The sequence below is a fragment of the Filicampus tigris genome, chromosome 12 (assembly GCF_054856515.1).
Source record: "Filicampus tigris isolate MCC_2025a chromosome 12, RoL_Ftig_1.0, whole genome shotgun sequence".
Lineage (NCBI taxonomy): Eukaryota > Metazoa > Chordata > Actinopteri > Syngnathiformes > Syngnathidae > Filicampus > Filicampus tigris.
The window spans coordinates 4802051-4825967 of record NC_141228.1 but is presented as its reverse complement, the minus strand read 5'-3'; the positions used below and the strand labels follow the sequence as shown (position 1 = coordinate 4825967).

Sequence of the window (23917 nt, the reverse complement as noted above, 5' to 3'; positions counted from 1 at the left end):
CTGTGAATTTTTATTAGTGTGAGGCACAGGTCCTTCTAAGACAAGCTCTTGAAAAATGTTGTGAATGGCAGTCCAGATGAGTGGATCCAGGTGGAAGACACAGTTAGAAGAAGATCATTTCACTGGTCAGTTGTGGTTGTCTTTGAATGAGTCACATTTCTTGCATGTAGATTATCTACAATACATAATATTATATATACTGAGGAACAGAGGGATCAATGGGCAAATAAATGAATAATCATGATTTCAATTATTACCAAAATAATTGAGATTGTGTCTAACAATGTTTAAAATTGTATTTTATTATCAAGTGGATCCTAATATTTTGAATTAATAACACATATTTTGTCATTTGAAGTTCTTTTGTCAGTTTTAATGTTGCTGCTTTAGCTGATTTTCGATGTTTGTCAAGGTATTGTTTCGGTACCAGTATTGAGGTATTTTATGCAGGTACAATCTCAAAGTCAAAATGTTGGTATCGTGACAACATTAAGTGGAATTTCTCCTTCCACTTTGTGACTTTGTTGTTTGACAATATGCATTCTGTTGCACAAATGACTAGAAGATTGCCTTTTTTATTCCAACAAGCATAACGCTTTAAGTTAGGACCCCTGGTTCGAAATGAACATAATCATCTGCATTTTGCTTGAGCTAATGAGGCTGTTACATTAGTCCTTAAACGTAGTACCACTTTTCCAATTATGTTTAGGGCATTACATGCTAATTAAAGAACAGCATCCCAGGCTCTACAGATGAGTTTTAGTACTGTTTAGCTGTTATACAGGCAAATCTAATCAAAAGTAATGCCTCTGTGATAAAGTGGTTCCCCCTTTGAGGTTTTTTTTTTTTTAATTTTATTTTATTTTTGTCTTAATGTATCTATACGGGCACAACAGTAAAATAGTGGTTTGCACATCACCCTCACTGTCGAGAGCTTCTCGTTTGGAATCAAATCAATCATCATTATAGTGTTTCACTTTACATTAAATGTCTTAATGAATTATTCTATCATATTTATGTGTGCTCCTACACAACCCGTCACCTTATCATGGTGGATGGTGTTTGTGTGTTGCAATGATCCTCGAAGTGAAGCAGTCTAGGGCTTTATGCCCCTGGCAGGGTCACCCATGGCAAACATGGTCCTAGGTGAGGGACCAGACAAAGCATGGTTCATATGACCCCTAATGATGATCAACATAAGTGGACATAGTTTTCCCTTGCCCAGACGCGGCTCACCTCTTGAAACAGGCCTGGAAGGGGCTCGTTGGCAAGCGCCTGGTGGCGGGGCCTGCCCCCATAGGGCCTGGCTGGGCACAATCCAAAAAGGGAACGTGAGTCCCCCCCCTGCCATGGGCTCACCACCTGTGGGAGATTTTTACCCCCAAAATTATTCAAAAAATACTGATAAACATTCAATATGTATTTTCCATGAAAAAGTGGGGGCACCCAAAAAACAACAAAACAAATATTTAAAAAAGATATGCAAATATTGAAAAAAAAAAAAATCTGAATGTGCGAGTATGCATGGATTTGCTGTAATATAGATGAATGGTGGACTGTGTGATTTTAATGTCTAATTTTAAACTCCCACTGCATGAAAAAACGAAGACTTAATGCGGAAGTCAACCCAAACATATTTTTTTAAGAATATGTTCTTTGCAGGCCCATTAGTTGAAACACAGCGTTCTGATTAATATTGTGTTTCTGCAATATGAGTTAAGCAACAAAATCCATCCGTTTAGCCATCTCTGGGGTCGGCCATTTTGGCACTTCTATCGACTGAAAATGTCATCACACACCCTCAGGGCTCAGATAATGACCAATCATAGCTTAGCTTCAGAAAACAGATGAGCGGTGATAGGTCGTTATCTGAGTCCTGAGGGTCTGTGATGTCATTTTTAGTCGGCAGAAGTGGCAAAATGGCCGCCACCTGAGATGGCTAAAAACGGGTGGATTATGTCTTATTCCACAAACGCAATATTTATCAGAATGCTTGCCTTGTTTCAACTAGTGGGCCTGCATAGAACATATTCTTGGAAAAAAATATGTTTGGGTTGGATTCCTCTTTAAAACAAGCTAATTGCTGTCACGCTGTATGAAACAATGGTTTGTTGCTGACAGTCTTTTCTTGTTGCCCTCGTACGCTGCACGACAAACCAGATCAGATAAGCTTCGGCCCTTATTAAATAGTGTTCTACCTTCACAATCAGACTTCATATGAGTTAATTTGCACAGTGTACACAGGCTGTAAATGAAGACCTACATCCAATTTTTTCTAGTAGTTTTTGCGAGACAGAGCAACAGGATTTCATTTTTGACACAAGCAGGATATGCTGTCAAAATAATGCATATGAGGTTTAGAAACTGAGCATAGACCAGTTGGTTCTTTTGTGTTCCTGTTTCTCTCCCATGTGCCTTGTTTTCACCCTATCATCTACAGAAGAGCTCCAGGCGGAACCACAATGCCAGGAGCAATCTGTGCCACAGTGTTGACAGTTTGAGCACAGGCTTTTCAAAAAATGATTTCAAAAAAGTGGTCATGAATTTCCTAACATCCACAAGATTTTACTTATAACTTCCCATTTCATATTTTTTTAAACATCATATGCCTCGGGGTAAACCCAATGAAGCTTTTAAACTTAAGTTATTGACACATTTGTCTTGGAATTCCAGGAGTTCTCTAGCCCGTAGGTGTGAACGTGGGTGTGAATGCTCATTTGCCTAGATGTGCTCTGCAATTGGCTGGTATAGTCAGTCAAGCCATATAAAGAAACGTTTGGACATTGACTTGCTGGCAAGTGCTGTCTTTCTTTTCTTTTTTTTTTTCGGGAAATGTTGTATCTCCACAGTGCACACTTCGTCAGGGACGAGGGTAGAAGCCTATTGCTACACAACAAATCATGTTGCCTAAAATCCACTCGCAAAAGGCCCAAAACTGACCAAGACTACTGCAGGTTTATACTATACACATGCCGGAAATGGAGACACTGGATCACACTATGGCATCCATAAAGCATGTGCCGATTTAACCAATGACTGAGCAGTCACTTCAAAGAATGTCCAGTGTTTATATACTTTTGGTCCTGGGTGTAAGCCTGCCTTTTGCCCAAAGTCGCTTGTGAAAGGCTTCAATGCAGCATGTTATACTTTATAGATGCAAAGGGGAGTACAACCCCATACTATATTAATGCTAACATGTAATATTGGCTTCTATAGAATTGGATACTGTACAGTATGTTGGCATGCACATGTCCTATATGATATTGACACACATTGGTCTCTGTGTCTACTAACAGATATAAAAGTATCCAATCACCACTTGGGCACATTCACATTGACTCTAATACAAAGCATTTTACAAATTATGATGCAATATTATGGTTAATATATATACATTTAATTTGCTCATCCTACAATGTTCTATGGACCAAATGAATCTACATTATCTTAATTTGTAAAAGAGCCAAAACGCGGACCGGTACAAATTGACAAGATAACTAACTGATGATGTTCTGCCATTAAATGCATTGTTTGAAAAAAAAAAAAAATCCAACTTTTGCCTTCATCTTAATAACTTTCTACCAGTCTTTTGACGCACTTGACTTTCGTTCCCCTACTTTGACTTGACACACTGCGTGTTGTACAGTTTTAATCCTCACGATTAAACCCGCTTACTCTTCAGCGCTACTGTACCGTCAGCCATCGCATCGACTTCTCTTTCTCTTAGCAGGGGAAATGTTAAGGTTATTAACCTAGAATTTAGATGAGTGTATGCCAAATGTAAATGGTCGCAACAATACAGTATTTTCTCCAATGGCAGTCACCTGCTTTTTCATGTCAACCAGTTCCAAACGTGTCATTGCATTGTAAAGAGAAAAACACTTTGACTTGCACAATGTCAGATAATGATAATTATGATGATTTTTTTCAATTATGTCTTAATACTATCATTTTATATGTCTAGAGAACGTCGTTTGGATTTTAGGGGGACTGATTTATTGTGATGTATCTTTTAAATACATTACCAAATGCCTATTGTATATTTAGTTGAACCTTCCTCTATATAACAGTGTTGAGGCTTTCATTGTTGACTGCATGTTTCATTTGCATCTCCTGTAGCACAAGCTTTTCTATTGAAACCCAGCACATATTTATCCCTCAGGTGTAACATGTATTGATGTAAAGAGTAGCACATACACTCAACACCTACGCAGTCTAATGAGAGTTTTTTCAAGCACTGACCTTGCACATTGCATGGCTTGAATCCTGCTGAGCTTTACGCTACTGACAAAAATCCCCCAGGTAACTAATGTGCTCGTGACCAACACATGATAGATGAACCAGAGGAGACCAACCCAGGAGCCCATTTTTTTACACACTAAAAATAGAACATGGTTCTTTTGTTTGGCCTTTATCTCCCAACCCAATATACTGTACTTCATTAGAGGAATATGAAACATTTACTCAGTATATTTATATATATTTTCATAATGCATGTGCTTAATAAGTTGTTTGTTTTTTTTGTAGTTTTTTTTTCCCTAAAGTACAGTGTAATTACATGCATTATTAAGTGTGTAGCTCTGGGTGGTGACAAATGCCTCTGTGCATATGTCATTAAAACAAAAAGCTTTAAAAGTTTATTTAGATTATGTATTAATAGTCACATTAAATTTACATACTGTATGTTTAAGGTCTAAATATAGCAACCAAGCTAACCAGCAATTTAATCATTTTAAAACAAAGAATATTTACTTCAAGGCTGCTTCTTTCCTGCCTCTCTTAAGTAACTCAATCAACTGTTTTATTTGATTCAGTTAATATTTTATGATCAAGTTATGTAACAGTGCATTGAGTATAAACTGACTGGAATTGAAAAAAAACTGAGCATTGCTCTTGGCACTGCTTATTTCTTGATCTTATTTGTTTTCTAAATATTGTCTTTGTGTGTGGAACACGTGAAAATAATGCATATTTGACTATTAAAGCAGTGAAAATGTAAAAACGATATAATTTTTTCCAAATGATGGCTTTTTTTTCCCTGTGTGTGGTGATGTTGATGAAACTATTTACCAGCTGTCTCTATAAACCACTCACAATTGGAGGTATGGGTGTCCATTAGTATACAGTGGGGTCTTCAATTTTGCTTAATGATATCAGTTCGTCTCTACTCTTGTGTCATTAATTATGTCATGTGTATGCTAATGTAATAATCTGTTCATGCTCTTTGTATTTCCTCAGGAAAGAGTCCCTATTTGATGTTCACTAACCGGCACGAGATCCGTCGTATTGATCTGCTGAAAAGTGAATACACACAAGTAGTTCCTACACTGAAGAACGCTGTGGCGTTGGATGTTGATGTGGCCACCAATAAGATGTTCTGGAGTGATTTATATCATCACAAAATATACAGGTATACATACTCACTCATGCAATCATCGTACTCTTATGTCAAGCTTTTACTCGCTCACTAGCGGGATAATCTGCAATGGTCTTATTTTTAACCCCCTGATTAATATTGCTTTTGTTTAATATGAGTTAATTTGTCCCTCTCAGGGAGGGGGTGGGGGTATTTTGTCACTTCTGTCAAATGAAAATGACTTTACAATTGCTCAGGGCTCAGATAACAACCAATCCTGGCTCATCTTTAGAAAACATGCAATATATCCTTGACACAATGATGCCAGGTCTTCATGCAGTGACTGATCGAAGGTCACGAGCATTCAGTGTTGGTTTTCAGCATTGCTGATTATGTGCACAAATTTCTCCACATTATCTAACCCATTACGGTTTAAAGCGCCTGGCTCAACATCTCCCCAAAACCTATGGGCGACTATATCACCCTCTTAAACCTGAGGGTCTCCCACTACAAAATAACTCATATCTCAGCCCCTATTGCAGACAGAAACATAATTCCAAAATAATTTGAGATCTTAGACATGTGGCTTTCACACAGACCCGAGTTTGTCATTTTTTACTGTTTCAATTGAAGACGTAAAAATAAAGTCAATGCTAGAGAAGCACTATTTTTTATTTAAAAAAAATAGAGTGGTAATTACCATCCTAAATTCAGTTACAAAGACGTCAATTTCGTCATCGTCTACAAACTTATATGTTAAGACGCCCCCGAATCTTGACTGCCCTAGTGCGCACACAAAATGACTAGAATGGACTGATTAATGAATTATAGATGTTATGGCAGAAACGAATGGTTGGAGTGGCTACACAAAAGGATAAATGAAGGTTATGGCTAATAAGGTGCACTAAACGAAAGACAGCAGTACCAAATAAAAAAACAAGGTGTGACTACATCACCCGCAACCAGCCCTGTCCACCAGCAACCAAGTCCCTCTTAAACTAATTGCTGGTGCCACACCTGAAAGCAATCAGTCACTCTCCCCTGCACTGATTGGGTGGCTGAGCTGGTGATGAGAGCCACCAATCAGGAAGAGGCAGGGGGAGAGCTCCCCCACACACAACTTAATGGCCACGACTCAACGTGGGCCGTAACAATATATCTTAACCATGTATCATCTGTTCAACTGGTTCCACTGGTTCAAAGTCCACAAGTGCATCATATTTTCACTGCCTTTACTTATTTCAGAGCTCCCTCAATCACTTGCGTCCACCATTACGGCTCGAAAAAAGTCCGGACATCCTCCAAATTTATTTAGGAATTTATTTATATTTTTTTTCAAATTTTTTCCAACGTTAGGGTAAAAGAGGGTCTGAAAATGTCTGTCAGTGAATGAGTTAATGGATTCATCTTTTGATGACATTTTGGAGCCCAGATGATTCTTTGCAATTGTATGTTGAGAAACATTCTTTAACTGTTAGACTATTTGCTCAAGCAGTTCTTCACAAAAAAGGATGGGGTAAGTTTCACCATTTTGTGAACAACTGGGCCTTTCGGTGATGCCACTTTAATAGTAATGACACTCACCTGTTTCCAATCAACCTGCTCACCTGTAATGTTCCAAATTTTCAAAAAAAAAGTTCAATTTTCCCAGTCTTTTGCTATCCCTGCCCCAGCTTTTTGGAAACGTGTTGCAGGTATCGAATTCAAAATGAACTTTTTTTTTTAAACACACTAATGTTCATCATCAGTTTTAACATTCAATATTGAGTCTCTGTAGTGTGTTCAGTTGAATATAGGTTGAAAAGAATTTGCTAATTCATTGAAATTGGAGTTTGTATTTCTGCTGAAAAAAAAAAAAGACTTGGCCGTGTTATACTATAAAACACGCTGGCTCGAACAGGCCCTCTAGTCTTGGGGGCATGCACAGGTATAAAAGTCAATGTGTCTTTGGCTTTCTGCAATAAAATGTATCTGCTTTTTTTCTGCTTGAGTTTGTGAAAAAAAAAAATCAAATGCAGCACAACTAGGGTGACCATATGTCCCGATTTGCGCGGGACTGTACCGCATTTTAATGATTTTTAATGTGTTCTGCAAATTGACTCGCTGTCTTGCATGTCTGATCGGCAGGCACCAATTTTCAAACGTGCGTCTAAAATCTTTTTTTTTATTAAACACCTGTATGAGGAGAGCAGACAAAACACAGTGGAGGCTATTACGGGGGCGGGTCTCGGGCTGTGTGTGTGTGTGTCGGGGGGGTGGATTATGTGTGTGTGTGGGTGTGGGTGTGTGTGTGGGGGGGGTGGGGGGTAATCGGGCGGGTATGACTGTCTGTGTGCGGGACTGTGAGAGGCAGGGGTATGCTATCAATCAAACAGCCGGGCGCACATGCAGGCAATAGTTGTTTTGAAAGATACACCTACCAAAAACAAGCATTTTAGCGACGCGTTCCAGAAATCTGTGATGAATTAATGAAAATGGAGGACTCTAAGGAAAGTAAGAAGACTGCAAAGAAAATGAAATGCAGTTCCACAAGGTCTGAGAACTCATTGTCCGTGGGTGAAGCCAGATAAAGTCAGATAAAGCTTTCTGTGAACTTTGTGGCTGCTGTTGCTGTTATGGAGAAAACTGAAAGACTTGAGTTGTGATGGACATAACCGAAAGTGTTTCATCAGTGCTTTTCTTGCTTTTGGAAGTGCTGCTATGGTGGACACGTTTGTTTACAACTGAATTGATTGTAGTTACAGTATTGTTTTCTCCTGACTATTTTTGATATACTTCTTGTTTTATTTTCGTTTTATGTTGTGGCTGTTTAATTTGAAAATAATTTGAATTGCAGTAGTTGTAGTAGCCTGTCTTTGTTTGGATTGTCTTTTTTACTGTAATAAATTGTTACTGCACTTCATGCTCTACTTGTTGACTTGACATTTGACAAGGTTCTATTGTGTGAGTGCGACTGTTGTTAAAGTGCATCTACCTCAAGATATGATGAGACTGACTAATTTCAGCCTTTATTGTGTACTCCTATTGATATTAATGTCTGAGAGATTTACCTTTTTACTCGCAATTTGTGTTGTAGTTTTGTAAATGCAGATAACTTCAACTGTAATTCTGTGTTCTGTGTTTTTGTTTGTATATGTATAATTGTTATTTTGTTACAGTATATTATATGTTACTGAACAGTTGACAAGCTGTGCCATATGCATTTTGGGTGTCCGTCGCGAGTGTCAGCTGCGTCCCACATTGTCCGCCACAAGCATACTCCCTGTCCCACATCTGGTGAGTTTGGATCTGGTCACTCTCAGCTCAACAGCTAAAGATAACGATGCAATGCATTAGTTTTGGAACTTAACGCCATCAAGTGGTAAAGTTCAATAAACCTGAGTCTGCCTTGAGTTTGCACTGTGGGGTGTGACGCAGAGTGAAACAGTCTAACTTTACTAATTAATTTGACCAAGAGGTCAGCAAGAATTGGATGCTAATTTATTTTAAATTCTACTTATATAGCACATTTCATACACAAGGCAACTCCATGTGCTTCGCACAAGCAAAGACACAACATCTCCAAGCATTTACAAGCACAACAGTTCACACAAAGACATTCTACTGATGGACGTTAGCATTAGTTGCCGCTAAATTGGACTACTGCATCGTTTCATCCGTGCCCGTTTACCTCATTTATCCATCCGTCCATCCATTATATATACCGATTGTCCTCACAAGTGCTAGAGCCTATCTCAGCTGTCTTCGGGCAGTAGGCCGGGGACACCCTGAACTGGTTGCCAGCCAATCGCAGGGCACACAGAGACAAACATCCGCACTCACAATCACACCTAGGGGCAATTTAGAGTGTCCAATCAACCTACCAAGCATCTTTTTGGAATGTGGGAGGAAACCAGAGAACCCGGAGAAAACCCACACAGGCACGGGGAGAACATGCAAACTCCACACAGGGAGGCCGGAGCCGGGATCGAACCCACGACTGTGAGGCGGACGTGCTAACCAGTCGGCCACCGTGCCGCACTTACCTCATTTAATGTGCCTTGTATCTGTCTCGTGTATCTGATAAGCACATTAGCATCCACGTTTTAAAATGAAGTTACACCCATTTTTACACCAAGCGCATGTGCACCAGTCTACCAAAATAGGGCCCCAAATTGTTAATTCCATAATTCACATGTTTATTGTTTGGGCAAAACACTGTGATATGATCAAATAATAAATAAAGTGGACTCATCTGCATTCTCATTGAAATTAAGCATCTTGTTTGTGAGCCTGAATTTGGGACTGAACTATTGAACTGCAATGTGAAACATCTCCATGTTGCCTTTATTTGATGCATCATATGGAGACTTTATCTCATTTCAGGGTCTTGAGAACATGACCCACTGCTTTTGGAGCATGGACATATTTCACCACTGTCTCTGCCTTTGTTTTGCCTATAGTCATTTTTTTTTTTTTAGAATATTTTAGTCTGCTAGAATCTTTTAACCTAATCTGCACAGTCAGCACTGGGGAGCCTCTTCACAGACATGTCAGTATTTGTGCAAACATTTTCCCTTTTCTGGGCTGATTGAGTGGAGTATTGGGGGCTCTGGACATTGAAAAAAAAAAAAAATGTTGTGAGCACCGCTTCTGTGTGTACGGGACATGACATCTAATGACCAAATAAGGGGTGATTCCGTATTTTACGGGATGTGGTTGGCAACCCCAGTGACATCATTGATTGAGCAGCGACGTTGCAACGTCATGCCTTCGTCCCTCTCAAGTCTTCAGACATAAACACTCAAACCAAGAATAAACAAACTTTTACGGTAGCATAACGGTTGCATTGAGTGGAAATTGGTTTGTGATGCCTAAAGTATGAAATGTTTGGATGTTATTTCTGTAGCAACAGAGCTAACCCATTGTAAAGGATGCCAGCCAGTGCGTTGGTGTAAATTAGTCAAACCTCACTCCTCGGAGCCTTGAAAAAAGCTGACTTAGCAGCCCTTGCTCCCAAGCCGATAAAATGGTGACGGCGCGGCTTCATACAGTCGGTCCAAGCGGGGTGGGGGGGTGGCGGTTGGTACGGCGTTAAAGAAATAGCAATCCCACACGTCAAAATCACGTTATAAAAACTAGAGTGTTAGACGGCACAATCGAACTCAGCCTATGTACAATGGCGTAATCTGATCACACAGCACTACGTTAGCACAGGAAGGAGACCCAGGTGCCTCTTGCACATGGCGCTGCAGTACTGAGAGATGAGTCGCTTCCACTTGTGAACATGCATCTTAAACAAACATTAATTTTATTGTTAGTTAAAAACAAGATCAGAGAGGTAAAACGTGCAAAATAACATTCTAATTGAAAATTAATTGGAGTAATTTCTCCAAAACCGTTAGCAGAACCATTAAGGGTGGAGCTTATCGATACTGCATTTTTTTTTTTAAATTCAGCCCTGGGCCAGTTTAATACCGGGGATCAGTACCCATCTCTAGTAACAGGAAAATGGGAATCTGTCAGTGACGGACTGACACACCTTACGTCAGTACTGACGGAATGCCCATCACTGCTTACCATGTCACATGACCTAAAAAAGGAGCAGGTTTGGAGAATGGGAACGGAGATTTAGCAGCCAACACAACCACAGGTCACTAGATTGTAGGGGTGTAAAGGTTCACAAAAGTCACGGTTTGGTACGTACCTTGGTTTGGGGGTCACGGTTCAGTACGGGTTCGGTACAGCAAAACATATCAAATGCATAAGACTTTTTTTAAATTTTTTTATTCAGTTTTAACAGAGAGTAAGTTCCAATTCATTTTGCTATAAAACAAAAACATTCCCTGTTATAAAAGCACAAAATAGAATAAAAACTTGCGCATCAGGGTTGTTCATAAATAATAATAATGATAATAATAATACCGTATTGGCAGCAGATAAAATCAGGTAGCCCTTGCCAACTTAGCAACTTTGGTAACATCATTATAAGAGTTAGGGTGCAGAGGACAGCTCATGCTCCTCCACGGCTCTTGTGCGATTGTATAAGGCAGGGACCACGGTCTGGCTAATCTGGACCCGGGATAAAACATTGTAACGGGGCTTCAGCACGTTTAAAACAGATTGAACCCGGCTCCTCGACTACAGCATGTGGGCGCATAGATGTTGCTAAGTATATGCCTATCGCTTGAGTAATTTCTTTGGCTCTGTCTGCTTTCACTTCTCCAGACTGGTTAAAAGTAGAGAGGATAAGTTGTGTTCTGCGTGTTTCTTTTTTCTACCACCGGTAACTGTATCAGGGTGATGCCGTCTTACATGTGTTAGCATGTTAAGTATTAAATGCAACATACCTTACGGAGGTCGAACAACGCCGACACTCAGTTCTTTTTTGATCCACCACTTGCACTCCATCGCCGTCGTATTCAATTGGGAAGCCGAAATGTTCCCACACGGCTGATTTGTATAGGGCAGACGGCTCCTCTAGCTCCGTATGTATTCGTCGTATGACTTTGTGCACCAAACCGTGAAGCCCGTACCAAGATGGGACGGGACAAATACAAAAAAACGTTACACCCCTACTAGATTGACTAGCGATGTTCAAACTTTTTTTTATTCTGTTGGAGGAGAAGGAGCCCCTCTTCCGCTCCGCTCGAAGCAACCCCAATGTAGTCACCGCCGGGAAAAAAGACACGGAAGACACGTGGCGCGTGTTTCAGTCAGCCGTCTGTCTGCCAGTAAAACAGGAGTCTGTCAGTGACGAACTGATGGACCTTCCATCAGTACTAACAGAATTCCCACCTCTGGGGTTAGTGACGGTGTTGTTGGCATTTCGTCCGTCAGTGTTTCAAAGTTTCCCTCAGTCGTCAGTCCGCCAGCAAAGCGGTAGTCTGTAAGTAACGGACTGGCGGACATTCAGTCTGTCAGTACTGACAGATTGCCCACCACTGCTCATTTTATACACTACAGATGAAAACAGTAGACCCTATTGCATATCACAACGTGTACGCCAAAAGCATAATTTTATTTTGATAAAAAACGTACAATCAGCAAATCTAGGCACTTTGCATTTCAGAAATCATAAAAGGCAGTATTTAGAATGAATTCTGCTTCAAGCAAGATCCCAAAATATTTACTGAAAAGATTTAATTGATGTGCCCTGCGATTGGCTGGCACCCAGTTCAGGGTGTACCTCGCCTAATGCCCAAAGACAGCTGGGATAGATTCCAGCACGCCCGTAACCCTCGAGAGGATTACATTGATATTTTGGGTATTTTTGATGTTTTAATGGAAGCAACAACTTTAGGGTGGTGAATTAATTTTTGGTGGTGATCACATAAATAACAGACATGTGTTTGCCCCTTTTGCAGTGACTTTTCCCCCTTGTATTCTCTGCATGCAGGGTATTTGCATAAATGTTTTTATCGGTAGTCTTCCATCTGCATTTATGCCATAATCCTCTGCATAGTTGAAAATCATTTCACTGCATTTGGTATCCCACTAGAAGTGTTCCAAGAAGTAGTACAAATAGATCATTTTGGTATCCTGTTGACATATCTAAGGTCGTCACAACGAGCTATGCGAACAAGGGCGACTGAACCAAACATTTGCAATCCAAATAAAGTTAGCAACTCCCTGCAGCACACATGAAATAACTGTGACTCCTGGTGTTCTCATAAGGAAACAACATTGTGAGACCCCCGCATATAGCACTGTACTATACTGTATTATTTTTATTGAACCACGAACAACATGGCACAATTGTCAAAAAGGAGTGAGATTGCCCTGATGGCTGCAGCTGTATTATAACATAATAATATGAAGAGAGGAAATGGGGGATAAATTAAAAAGAGACTGTTGATATGTTTAAGTATATATGACGAGACTATCCATGCTTTGCCTCTAAGCCATAGGTAAATAATCATTTTTCAACCTTTTCGGAAAACAAGCAATCACAACGGTTTTGTTTTTTTTTTAATTGATTTGGTAACAGTACGTTAAAAAAGGACTTAAGCAATTATGCTGTTAGACTCAGTTAAGTATTATTGTGAAACACAATACAGTGGTGCTGAGATGAGTAAATGAATTTGTTCAGTGACCAGACTGAAAACACTCAAAACTTGAATGGATGAACCATTCCAGGCCCTCACCCAAAAAACAAAAATTGTTGTAATGTTTTTTTTTTAATAAGGAAAAGAGCAATCTATAATATTGTACTTTGAAATAACTTATAGTAATAACAGAATTAAATGGATTGTAAAGAATTAAACTGTTTGTGCATCATAATTAATTTGTGTGCATGACTTGGCCACCGGGAGCCAGTACAATATAGTCATGCAGACAAACAAAGAGTTTGACTCAACTACTTTAAGCCATTTAGTAATCTGCAATCATAATACTATTTTTCCAGAGGATAAAGATACATGTGAGTATTGGTATATTGTCTGCTTATCTGTGTTGCTGCTCTGTTTTTGTTTTAAAAAAAAATCCTGTCCTTAACATAATAAAACCACCACATAGAAGCTCGTCATGGCGGTTTATCTAATGTGTTAGCATTAAGCTAGCGGACACCAGAGCAAAGTTCACTGGTTGATTTAAATGCAGAATGTATAATTGTAATTGTTTTATGTTTAGCTTGACAGTAAATGTTAAATGGGAGTGGCATTAAACAGGTCTATTTCTATTTGTCCTTCACACACACGCACACGCCCAGACACATTAAGTACCTATACTCTACTGTGTTATCTGTGTGTGTGTGTGTGTGTGTGTTTCTGTGTGCATGCCTATGAATAATGATCATGATTATTGAGGCAGTAAAATTAGAGAAAGCCCATATGGTTCATTTGCGAAACTAAAAGGCTCTTCCCATTACTTTCACCCGGCTTCTCACACATATACGTGCACACACACGCACATACAGTGGTACCTCTACTTACGAAATTAATTGGTTCTGGAAGAAATTTCTTAAGTAGAACATTTTGTAAGTAGAGACACATTTTCCATGTAAATGCCCTAATCCGTTCCAAGCCCCCCAATATTCAGACATAAATGTTTGTAAAGCATAAAAATGCATGAAAACATGTAACAAATACACGTTACAATTAGATTATTGCACAATAAATTAGAGTTGTGCATAATGTAAAAAAAACAAAGAATAGGGTATGGCATAAAAATGATGGTCGTTTACCTTTTAATTGCTGTCCTCATCGCTTTTTGCCCTCGTTGGTTCATGTTCTCTCTCAGAAGTGGTTTTTGCCTGGCGTTTTGTAAACAACTGATTTAAAAACGTGCCGACTGTCGATACATTACGGTCATATTCTTTGGCGAGATCAAACAAACGCATCCCCCTGTCATACTTTTCTATTATCTCTTGCTTTGTTTGTATGGACAAAAAAATAGCATTTTCTCCTTTTTTCTTTTCCTCGTTTCAAATTCACGTAAAACTATCGGAACACCTCATGGCCCGAGGGGCGAATGATGAGGACGCTGCATCTATCTATCTATTTACCTATTTATCTATCCACATATCCACACACATAGAGACATACGGAAGAGGTCCCTCTTAGCCAATGGGATGTCAGGAAGATGCTAGGCTAGCCAATGGCAGAGCAGCTATGAGTATGTTGCGTTCAGCGAGTAGCAGCCCATACTGCGAGTATCACCCCATACTTTTACCTTTCGTATTCTGAAATTTCTTTCGTAAGTAGAGGCAATATTTTCCTGTTGAGGCGTTTCGTAACTTGAACATTTTGTATGAAGAGACGTTCGTAAGTAGAGGTACCACTGTACATGGTCCCACATGCTGGCACACACTTAAAATACATGGCAATCAAAATGATGAGCTACGATAATGAAAATAAGGGCAAAAACGTGAAAAGCGCAAACGTTATCTTGTTTGTGCTACTTGGGAATCCAAATCAAATTAAAATTTAAAACCAAGGATCAAGCACAACCCAACCACTCACAAATAAGACATTGACTTCAAAAATGCCCATAATAACACAAGCGATATGGTCCATCATGAGACTATTGGAGATTACCAAAGATACAAGAATTGCTTAGTGTCAGTACTGGGTGTTAGTGTACTGTGGATAGCAAAAATGTCCATTTGATTGACCTCCATTTTAATGCATTGAAAAAAAAAGGCTTGAAAAAAATGCTGGTAAACCGCCAATTGACATTTTCCATGAAAAGCGGGGATTGGTTCACCCCCCCCACCCCCCCAAAAAATTAAAAATTCATTTTAATCACTTATTCCCAATCAACCTCGATTAAATTTAACCATGCATACTTTTTTCATTCTTCTATTTGCAAGCACATGTCAATGGAGTGGAAATTTTGCATTTGCCAACCTTGAAACAAGGATGTCTTGTATTGTCTTGTTTGATAGCCCATATATGGAGAGGAAAATAACGCACTTTGTCTGACGGCTTGTCGGGAGTGAAAAGGTAGAGCATAGAAGGCAAAAGTATTACGCAAAGACCATGTTGAAGGGAAGAAGCAACATCAAAGTAAATTGAAAAGACGCAGAGCAGAGAGTGAAAATAACAGAGGAGGCGTCTGGTTGATTTGTAAGGTGCGGATAGAGGTAGACACATTCATTCTCTCGTGGTGGGTTGAATGAGGTTGTGATAGAGGTGTCAGGTTGGGTTGCCCTTGACATTATCTGCAAAGAATACACATTCCCTGTCATCTGCTCCCCACACTGAGGCATGTTTCTCTGAAAGACCAGCATATCTAGCAAGTTTTTTTTTTTTTTTTAGTTTGGGGAATTTAGTATCTTCTTTTCCCTTGTAAAATAAGATAAGTTAATTAACTTAGCACTTACTAAAGACGTATGAGCACTTCCTCTTCTCTTCTATCTACCAGTGCTTACATCAACAAAGCCAATGACTCTTCGCAGCAGCTCACGCTCATCGAGGCGCTTCATTCCCCCGAGGGCCTGGCTGTTGACTGGGTTCACAAGAACATCTACTGGACCGACTCGGGCAACAAGAGCATCTCTGTGGCCACGGGGGATGGCAGCAAAAGAAAAATGCTCATAGTCACAGAGCTGAGTGAGCCACGGGCCATCGCAGTTGACCCACAACAAGGGTAAGGAGGTGGAAGGAGAGGTGGAGTGTAAATAAGATGTTTGCGAGACAAGACGGACCTGTAGTTCACTCTTGGTGAGAAGGGTTTATCATTACAGTATCATTTGCCAAAATATCAATACATTATTTGAAGAAAAGCATACTTCATTATACCTGAAAAGTATGCACAATACATTCTCTTATAATAATTGTGATTTACTCTCATTGACTATCTCGCTAAATTCTTCGAAGAACAAGCTGTATGGCTCCTCTTTGCCCATATTATGGAACTTGTGAGTATGTCGTGTCTTAAAATGAAGTGTGCACAAATTCATGTTGTGCCTAAAACACAGTTTAGAATTAGATGCGCAGCCATGAGTGATGTATGTGCATTATACTGTGGGAAAACAAATGTCTCAGTGGTAAAATAAATAAATAAATAAATATTTTGTTTTAAGTGCTAGAATCATACTATCAAGCAAAATGGCATCCCCTCACTCGTTTAGAACAATAAACTGCAATGTATTCACAATTTGTAGTTTTGACTCTTTCCCATACACAATCATTTTCAGTGACACAGTAGCCTTACACTACCAAGAAATATGCCAATGAAAACAGCTTCTTCTCTCTCAATGACACATGGTGTATATTCACACAAGAGAACAATCGATTCAGGCAGATAAAAGCGATAAAGTAGTGCTTTGGGATTTACTGAAAGTTTTATAGTTCTTTATTACAAACATAAATCTAAAGGTAAGGTCCTCATAATATGTAGTACTGCAGCAATGATGGTCAATTATTTTGCCACTAGGCAAACCCATTGCCACATGGACTTGGCACTGTTTTACTCCATGACTTATTGAGTTATTGGATATGTTATTGTGTTTGTGTCTCCTCTGTACAGTTAACAACAATGCTAATATGCCTGTATAAGTGGTGTAAAAAGCTGTTTTTCAAATTGTTGTATCACTTCCAAATCAAAATTTTCAAGGAACAACAATTACAAATATGAATTGTATCTTTGTTTCTTTTCACAGGTTTATGTACTGGTCAGACTGGGGAGATCAGGCCAAGATAGAGAAAGCTGGGATGAATGGAGTGGATCGACAGGTTGTGGTATCTGAGCACATTGAATGGCCCAACGGAATAACTTTAGGTAAATAATTGCAGAAAATATGAACAGAAAAGCTAATTGAGAGTTTTGAAAATTGGGATCCAAGGAAGGATAATACAATCAGCTTAGAAAGCGGACTTATCATGGTAAAATAGTTGAAGTGCTGTCAGCATCATGAGAGGTTCAATGAAAGGAGGAGAGGAAAACAATAGTGGCGCTGCAACCCCTAAGCCACTGTTATTGCTGTAACTCACTTTGTGTCTGAATCTCATCTATCAAGCCGACAAATATGGGCTGTTGAATTAATAAGCCATACGCTTCGTTCTGTCGATACCTCCCATTATTGCTTTCAATTCCCTCTACAGCAGGAGCCAATTTTTTCCGCTGCTCTTGCCTGTGGAGAAACAGTCGTAGAGTTGCCATACTCTGTGGAATTGTAAGCCCGCGGTTCATGCGAATGAAAACTACCGGTAATTATTTTTCAGATCATAACAGAAGAGTCGTTGACGTGTACTATACAGCTCAGGGAAGAGAGAGGTTTTGTTTTTTTACAATCACTGATTTCCTTCAGAAGAATTAACATATCAGGTGACTCAGAAAAGTTAACGTGCAGCATATACCCTGCCACCCACAACATCAGGTACACCTACACAAATATATAGTCAAGAAAATACGGTGTGTGTGTGTGTGTGTGTGTGTGTGTATATGTATATATATATATATATATATATATATATATACATATATATATATATATATATATATATATATATATATATATATATACACCGTATTTTCTCGACTATAAGTCGCAGGTTTTTTCAAAGTTTGGCCGTGGGGGCGACTTATACTCTGGGGCGACTTATGTGTGAAATTATTAACACATTATATTGTATCCCTTTCCTTTTCAAGGTCAGCAAACAATACACCAAACAACCACAGGAGGGCGTTCTAAGACTGCATATAAACCTGCATTACATAATGGCTTTAGAACGGGCAGAATAACCTGTAGTGTATATCATTTCACATGTTATTGTAACCCACATAAAGATAAATCCTAAAAGCTATTAAAATGCATGAATAATTTAAACGGTTAAAATCTAATATTGTGGTAAACAAGTTATTAAAATAGTATATAAAAAGACAATTTCACTGTTAAGGCCTTGCAAGTCGAGGAAGCTAGCTTATACAAACAGCTAAACATTCACAAACAAACTCCACAGACTCCAGGTGTGCAGCGAAGTTGCCTGTTTATATTGTGAAATTGCACAAGAAACAGAAAGTACTATCAATCTATGCATTACATACACATGTATTTTTATAGACATAAACAAGATGAGCCTATGCTAACGATTAGCGATCGCGATTAGCATTAGCGATAGCGATTAGTATGTTCAGTCAACAACCCACAATCATCCACAATTCAGCTCGTATATAAGTGTTGCATGCTCATTACACACAATTGTCTAAGTTACTTACAGACGATGGTTGAACAAGAATGAACCACAAACAGGCAGTTGCCGTGCCTATGGGTGTGTGCGTGTGTGTGTGTGGGGGTGTGGGGGTGTGTGTGTGTGTGTGTGTGTGTGTGTGTGTGTGTGAGATCATGCAGCCACACATGTAAGGAGCACAGCGCAGGAGACTAACATAGATAATTACGACCAAATACATAAATACATCGATCTACAACCGTTTTGGTGAAATTAAAGTTATCTTACCGTAACTTTATTGTATGCTACATGTGTGAATGTTAGCTAAATGTTACCATACTAGCTCGATGGAAATGATGTTTATTAAGCGCATAATTAATTCCCTCCAAAAATGCGACTTATACCCCAGTGCGACTTATAAATGTTTTTTTCTCTTCTTTATAATGCATTTTATGGCTGGTGCGACGTGTAGTCCGGAAAATACGGTATATACACAGTAGGGTTGTCATGATGCCAAATTTGTGTTTGGATACCGATACCAATATGGGTTTCGATATTTTTCGATACTTGTTGCAAACACGTTATATTAATATGTTTTCCTTTATTTTAAAACAGACTTGGGGAACAATAACTTTAATAGCCTTCTCTAATGAATATATTTGCACATGATCCATATGGATAGAGTGCAACTGCCCTGTTGAGCCTTTTAGCATCTTTGCTGTCCTTTGGGTACGTTTTGGGTAAAAATCACTCGCATTTGGCGAATAGAATAGCTTCATTTCACCCCCTGGACATGTTTTAGCTCTCTGTATGTCGGCGACTGAAAGTTTACTACTGGGCTGGGAGGAGCTTTATACTAATTTCATTGACATTACAGTGTAGTGAACTGGTGAACAACATTATCACTTGTTGTTCTTGACAGAAGTCGCGGAACAAATCCATATGGTTGTCCTTCAAATGTTTGGATAAATTTGACATTTACCTTCCTTCGCGATCGAGGCAGACTTTGTAGCACTGCTTGCACTGCAGTGTTTTCGTGTTCAGTGGCTCGCCTTTGTCATTTGGTTTAAAGCCGAAATACTTCCACACCGTACTTCCGGTCCCCGTTTTATCAATGACTACGGACTTTTCCTCGGCTGGTATCTCTGTTCCTCGTCGTCCTCCACCTGCTTTATCTGTGCGACTTTACTTTCTCTCTCAGCAAGTAAGGAGGCGGAGGCGCTTGGGCAACTACGTCACACTCGCTGGCCCGCCGTCTTAAAGAGACAGGCTCCAATTTACCAATTCAACCACATTCAATTAAATGAAAAAAAAGTACCGTTTGTTTTTGAATGCTGGTATAGTACCGTTTTAAAAACTCCAGTATTTTGATACTATTCTGGTACCGGTATACCGTGCAACCGTAATATACAGCACTTGTATTTGTCTGTCTGGTCTTGTATCTCATGAGATTCTGCAAGTGTTCCTGTTGTATATTGTTTATGTGATACTTTAGAAAAGTCTAAAATCTTGTTGATGTTAATTACCTCTTTTTCACTGCAGTCATTTTGACACAGTAGACAGGATAAAACTGTGTTAGCATTGATATTACGGGCCCTATTTTCATTCCAAGCACAAGTCTAGCGCAAAGTGCAGTCTAACTGTGCATATTGGGTGTAGTTGTCTTCCTTTTGGTATTTTGCTAGAATTTGCACTTGTAGAATCGGATGTAACTGGGCATTTGAACCTTTGTGCGCCCTTATGGGATGGAAATAGCCTTTTCCCAGCCATTCCTCATGGAATACCTCATATGCATCAAAATGAGGGCGGTCGGAGACTCATGCACGAGTATGCCGTGCTTGAAGTTGCAGAAACAGAGATTAGACTTGCTGGGCAGCAACTTTGATGATTAAAACGGAACAGATACAAGAGAAAATAACCAGTGCTTATCTTCATTTCACTTCCCACTACCGCCTCCAACGTCTCACCATAGATTCATTGACACTAAGCTTGCGTGCAGCAGCACGGTGTCCTTCCAGGATAGCAATATCGATGGCCTTCAACTTAAAGTTTGCATCATAGGCACTTCTTTGTGTGGGTTCCATGATGAAAGGGCGAGGATTTGAAAATAATTGACTGTTTTTAATTTGTCGTCCGTGTTCTATCTGCTAACGAAAAAGTAACGTGTTCTTCTTTGCATTGATTTTTTCTAAGTTCTAATTAGTTCAACTTTTTCTTGGTTCTAATTCCGGTTAGAGCACCCCTAGCGGTGGAAGAAAAATCCATAGAAGAGCTGCACCTTTACATAAAAAAACTAGGAAAAAAGTAGCGGCTTATAGTCTGGAAAATACGGTATTATTATTACTAGTAAGAAACATAATAGCCTTCAGTTTTCAAACTGATGTAATAATGGGCTTGTACTTGTACAGAGAAATGCATGTTTTGGCTGAGAAAATGTTTGTTCACTTCACCTAAAGTATGCGGCAAATATGGTCCCTTAAATTGCCTCTTAAATCCTATTGAATAAGTGCAGCCACTCTGAGATTATTCTGTCAAGTAGAAACAGTTCTCTTAAATATCAAGTTTACCAAGGCCCTACGGCGTTGGTCCCAAAGTAAACTGAAAGTCTGAAAATTGAAGTTAGGAGTAAACATAAATGCAGCAGACCTAAGAAGTTTGCTTTGTATAGTTCACATATATTCCCCCTAGCAGAGGTCAAGCTGCATTATTACGATCACATCAGTGCTTTCTCAGCGCATGGACCTCAGCATGTCACACAATATTGATGGTGTAGCTACTTGGCCTCAGCATTCATAAACCTCTCACCCTCTGCTTTTTTATTTTGGAGTGACTCACCGCTCCTCTATGTCCTTTTCTCCCTGGATAACCGATTTTTACCTATTACTCCATGTCCAGACTTGTCCAATAGGCGTCTCTACTGGGTGGATTCCAAGCTGCACCTGCTGTCCAGTGTGGATTTTAACGGAGACAACCGCAGAGTGTTGCTGTCTTCCCATCACCATCTTGGACACCCCTTTGCTCTCACAGTTTTTCAGGTACAGGAGAATCACAAATATTCATATTAAAATAGGAGTGTGATTCAATCCAAAATGTTCCCATTCTCCTGGGTAATATACTGAATGTTATGAGATAAAAGCTAACCTGTAAATGAAATGAGAAATAAAATAAGTGAAGTGGGTGAGTTGAGTGGGATGATACAATCTGCTCAAGAAGATGGAGTGATGAGTCAGTGTTGTGCTGATGGAGATGTTTGATAGCCCAAGATAAATCCGGGAAAAAAATGACCCCTTTAAGGCTCGAGCAGAAGAATCAATGAAACTAATTTGGAAGAATTTATTAGGCAGGAATGAGTCTGTCTGAAAGAGACGATCAAGTATTATACTTAGAAAGTGTGGACAAGATCCAGTGGCGAACAGAGTGAAGATAGAGGGGGTGTAATGTGATCAGTGGGAAGTACTTTCTTCATTCCTCGTTTTGCTGCGCACACTGTGAAGATGAGAAGAAAAGAGGTGGCATTCGTCATGTCCAGCTGAGTGTGTGAGTGTGTTGTCGGTGCCAGTGTGTGGGTGGATGTGTGTCTGTTGCAGGCAAGCAAGTTCATGTCTGAAGATTGATCACCCTCAATGCTTTTTTTTCTTTCTGTGATCTGTTCTGCTTAACATATAAACTAGATTAAAGATCCCACCGCAAGCTATTCCTGTTCCGATAGACCAAAGCCCTGAAGTTGCCTGGTTTGAGTGTTATGCTTTTTTTCCCCCATTCAGCGTTATTAATCATTTTATCGATAGGTGAAGAAAAAAGCTTGGAAATGATCCTAATTTGTAAGAATAGCAAATTGTGCATGATATTTTAACATTTATTTACTGCAAAGATCTTAAAGCATCATTTTTATCTCACTCTTGCAGTGTAAGATGCAATCTAAGACACCTTAAGCCAGGGTTTTACTGTGCAATTATGTCCATCTCAGAATGTCCTAAAATGATTGCCGTCACTCTCACAGTGAGCGAGAAACAAAGATGTGCTTGTTGTGTAATAGACAGTGTCAGAAGCAGCGTCAGAAATTTCTGCCTCTTCCGCACAATACGGTTTTGGCTGTCTCTGATGACAGATGCAACATGAGAAAAATTGGCCGAGACTCCCAAACAGCTGTGGTACATCTCACTGTGAGTTTTTTTTGTTGAGGTTCTGGAGTCCACCTCAAGTTGTGGACCATGTTTTCCTTGGAATTCCATGTTCAACTAACCATTTGTTTGACTGCAAAATGTTATTAGGCTCCATTGTAAAGGTAGTGTCTGAACAATTGTGGAGAAAGAACCATGTGCACATCCACTCTTTTCTATGAATATATGAATGCATTAGTTCATAGACATAATTGCATTCAGCTGTGTTTGTCTTGTGTTAGGTATTCTTTGAGTATAAAATAAAATATAGATTGCTTATTGAACATGGTTCAAGGAAGTCAAGTCAAAATTTGTCTTTCCAATAATATGTTCTATGTTCCCCCACCAGTTTAAACACAGCATTCTGATTAAAATAAAATAATTAAAAAAAGTCAACCCAAACATTTTTTTCCAGAAGATGTTTTATGCAGGCCCACTAGTTGACACAATGTATTCTGATTAATATTTCATTTGTGGAATATGAGAAATCCACCCCTTTTTAGCCATCATTTGAGTGGCCATTTTGTCACTTCTGTCCACTGAAAATGACATCACAGTTGCTCAGGGCTTAGATAACGACCAATCATGTCTAAGCTTCAGGAAACAGGTGAGGTGTGATTTGTCAATTCCTGAGCCCTAAGCAACTTTGATGTCATTTTCAGTGGACAGAAATGACAAAATGGCCGCCCCCTGAGATGTTTAAAACGGGTGACTTTTGCTGCTTCATTTATATTCCACAAACACAATATTAATCAGAATGCCTTGTTTCAACTTCTGGGCCTGCATAGAACATATTCTGGAAAAAAAGA

General features: G+C 39.3%; 1 protein-coding gene and 1 long non-coding RNA gene across 5 annotated transcripts in view; one reads left to right on the top strand and one right to left on the bottom strand.

The window, feature by feature from the left end:
* The window catches only part of lrp8 (low density lipoprotein receptor-related protein 8, apolipoprotein e receptor), a 204428-nt gene that overhangs the window by 134214 nt on the left and 46297 nt on the right, over positions 1-23917 (top strand). For all 3 annotated transcript variants that reach the window (XM_086046436.1, XM_086046437.1, XM_086046435.1), the window contains exons 10-13: positions 5239-5410; positions 16202-16426; positions 17442-17560; positions 21844-21983. In XM_086046436.1, the coding sequence (XP_085902562.1) occupies positions 5239-5410; positions 16202-16426; positions 17442-17560; positions 21844-21983 (656 nt within the window). The remainder of the gene's footprint in view (positions 1-5238; positions 5411-16201; positions 16427-17441; positions 17561-21843; positions 21984-23917) is intronic.
* Positions 27-6333, bottom strand: LOC147138121 (uncharacterized). 2 transcript variants are annotated; one of them, XR_015088890.1, is made up of 4 exons: positions 6282-6333; positions 1237-1362; positions 1043-1142; positions 27-175 (listed from the first exon to the last, which is right to left on the bottom strand). It is a non-coding gene; the product is annotated as an uncharacterized LOC147138121 (long non-coding RNA). The 2 variants fall into 2 exon arrangements; XR_015088891.1 differs by lacking the exon at positions 6282-6333 and adding an exon at positions 6057-6264.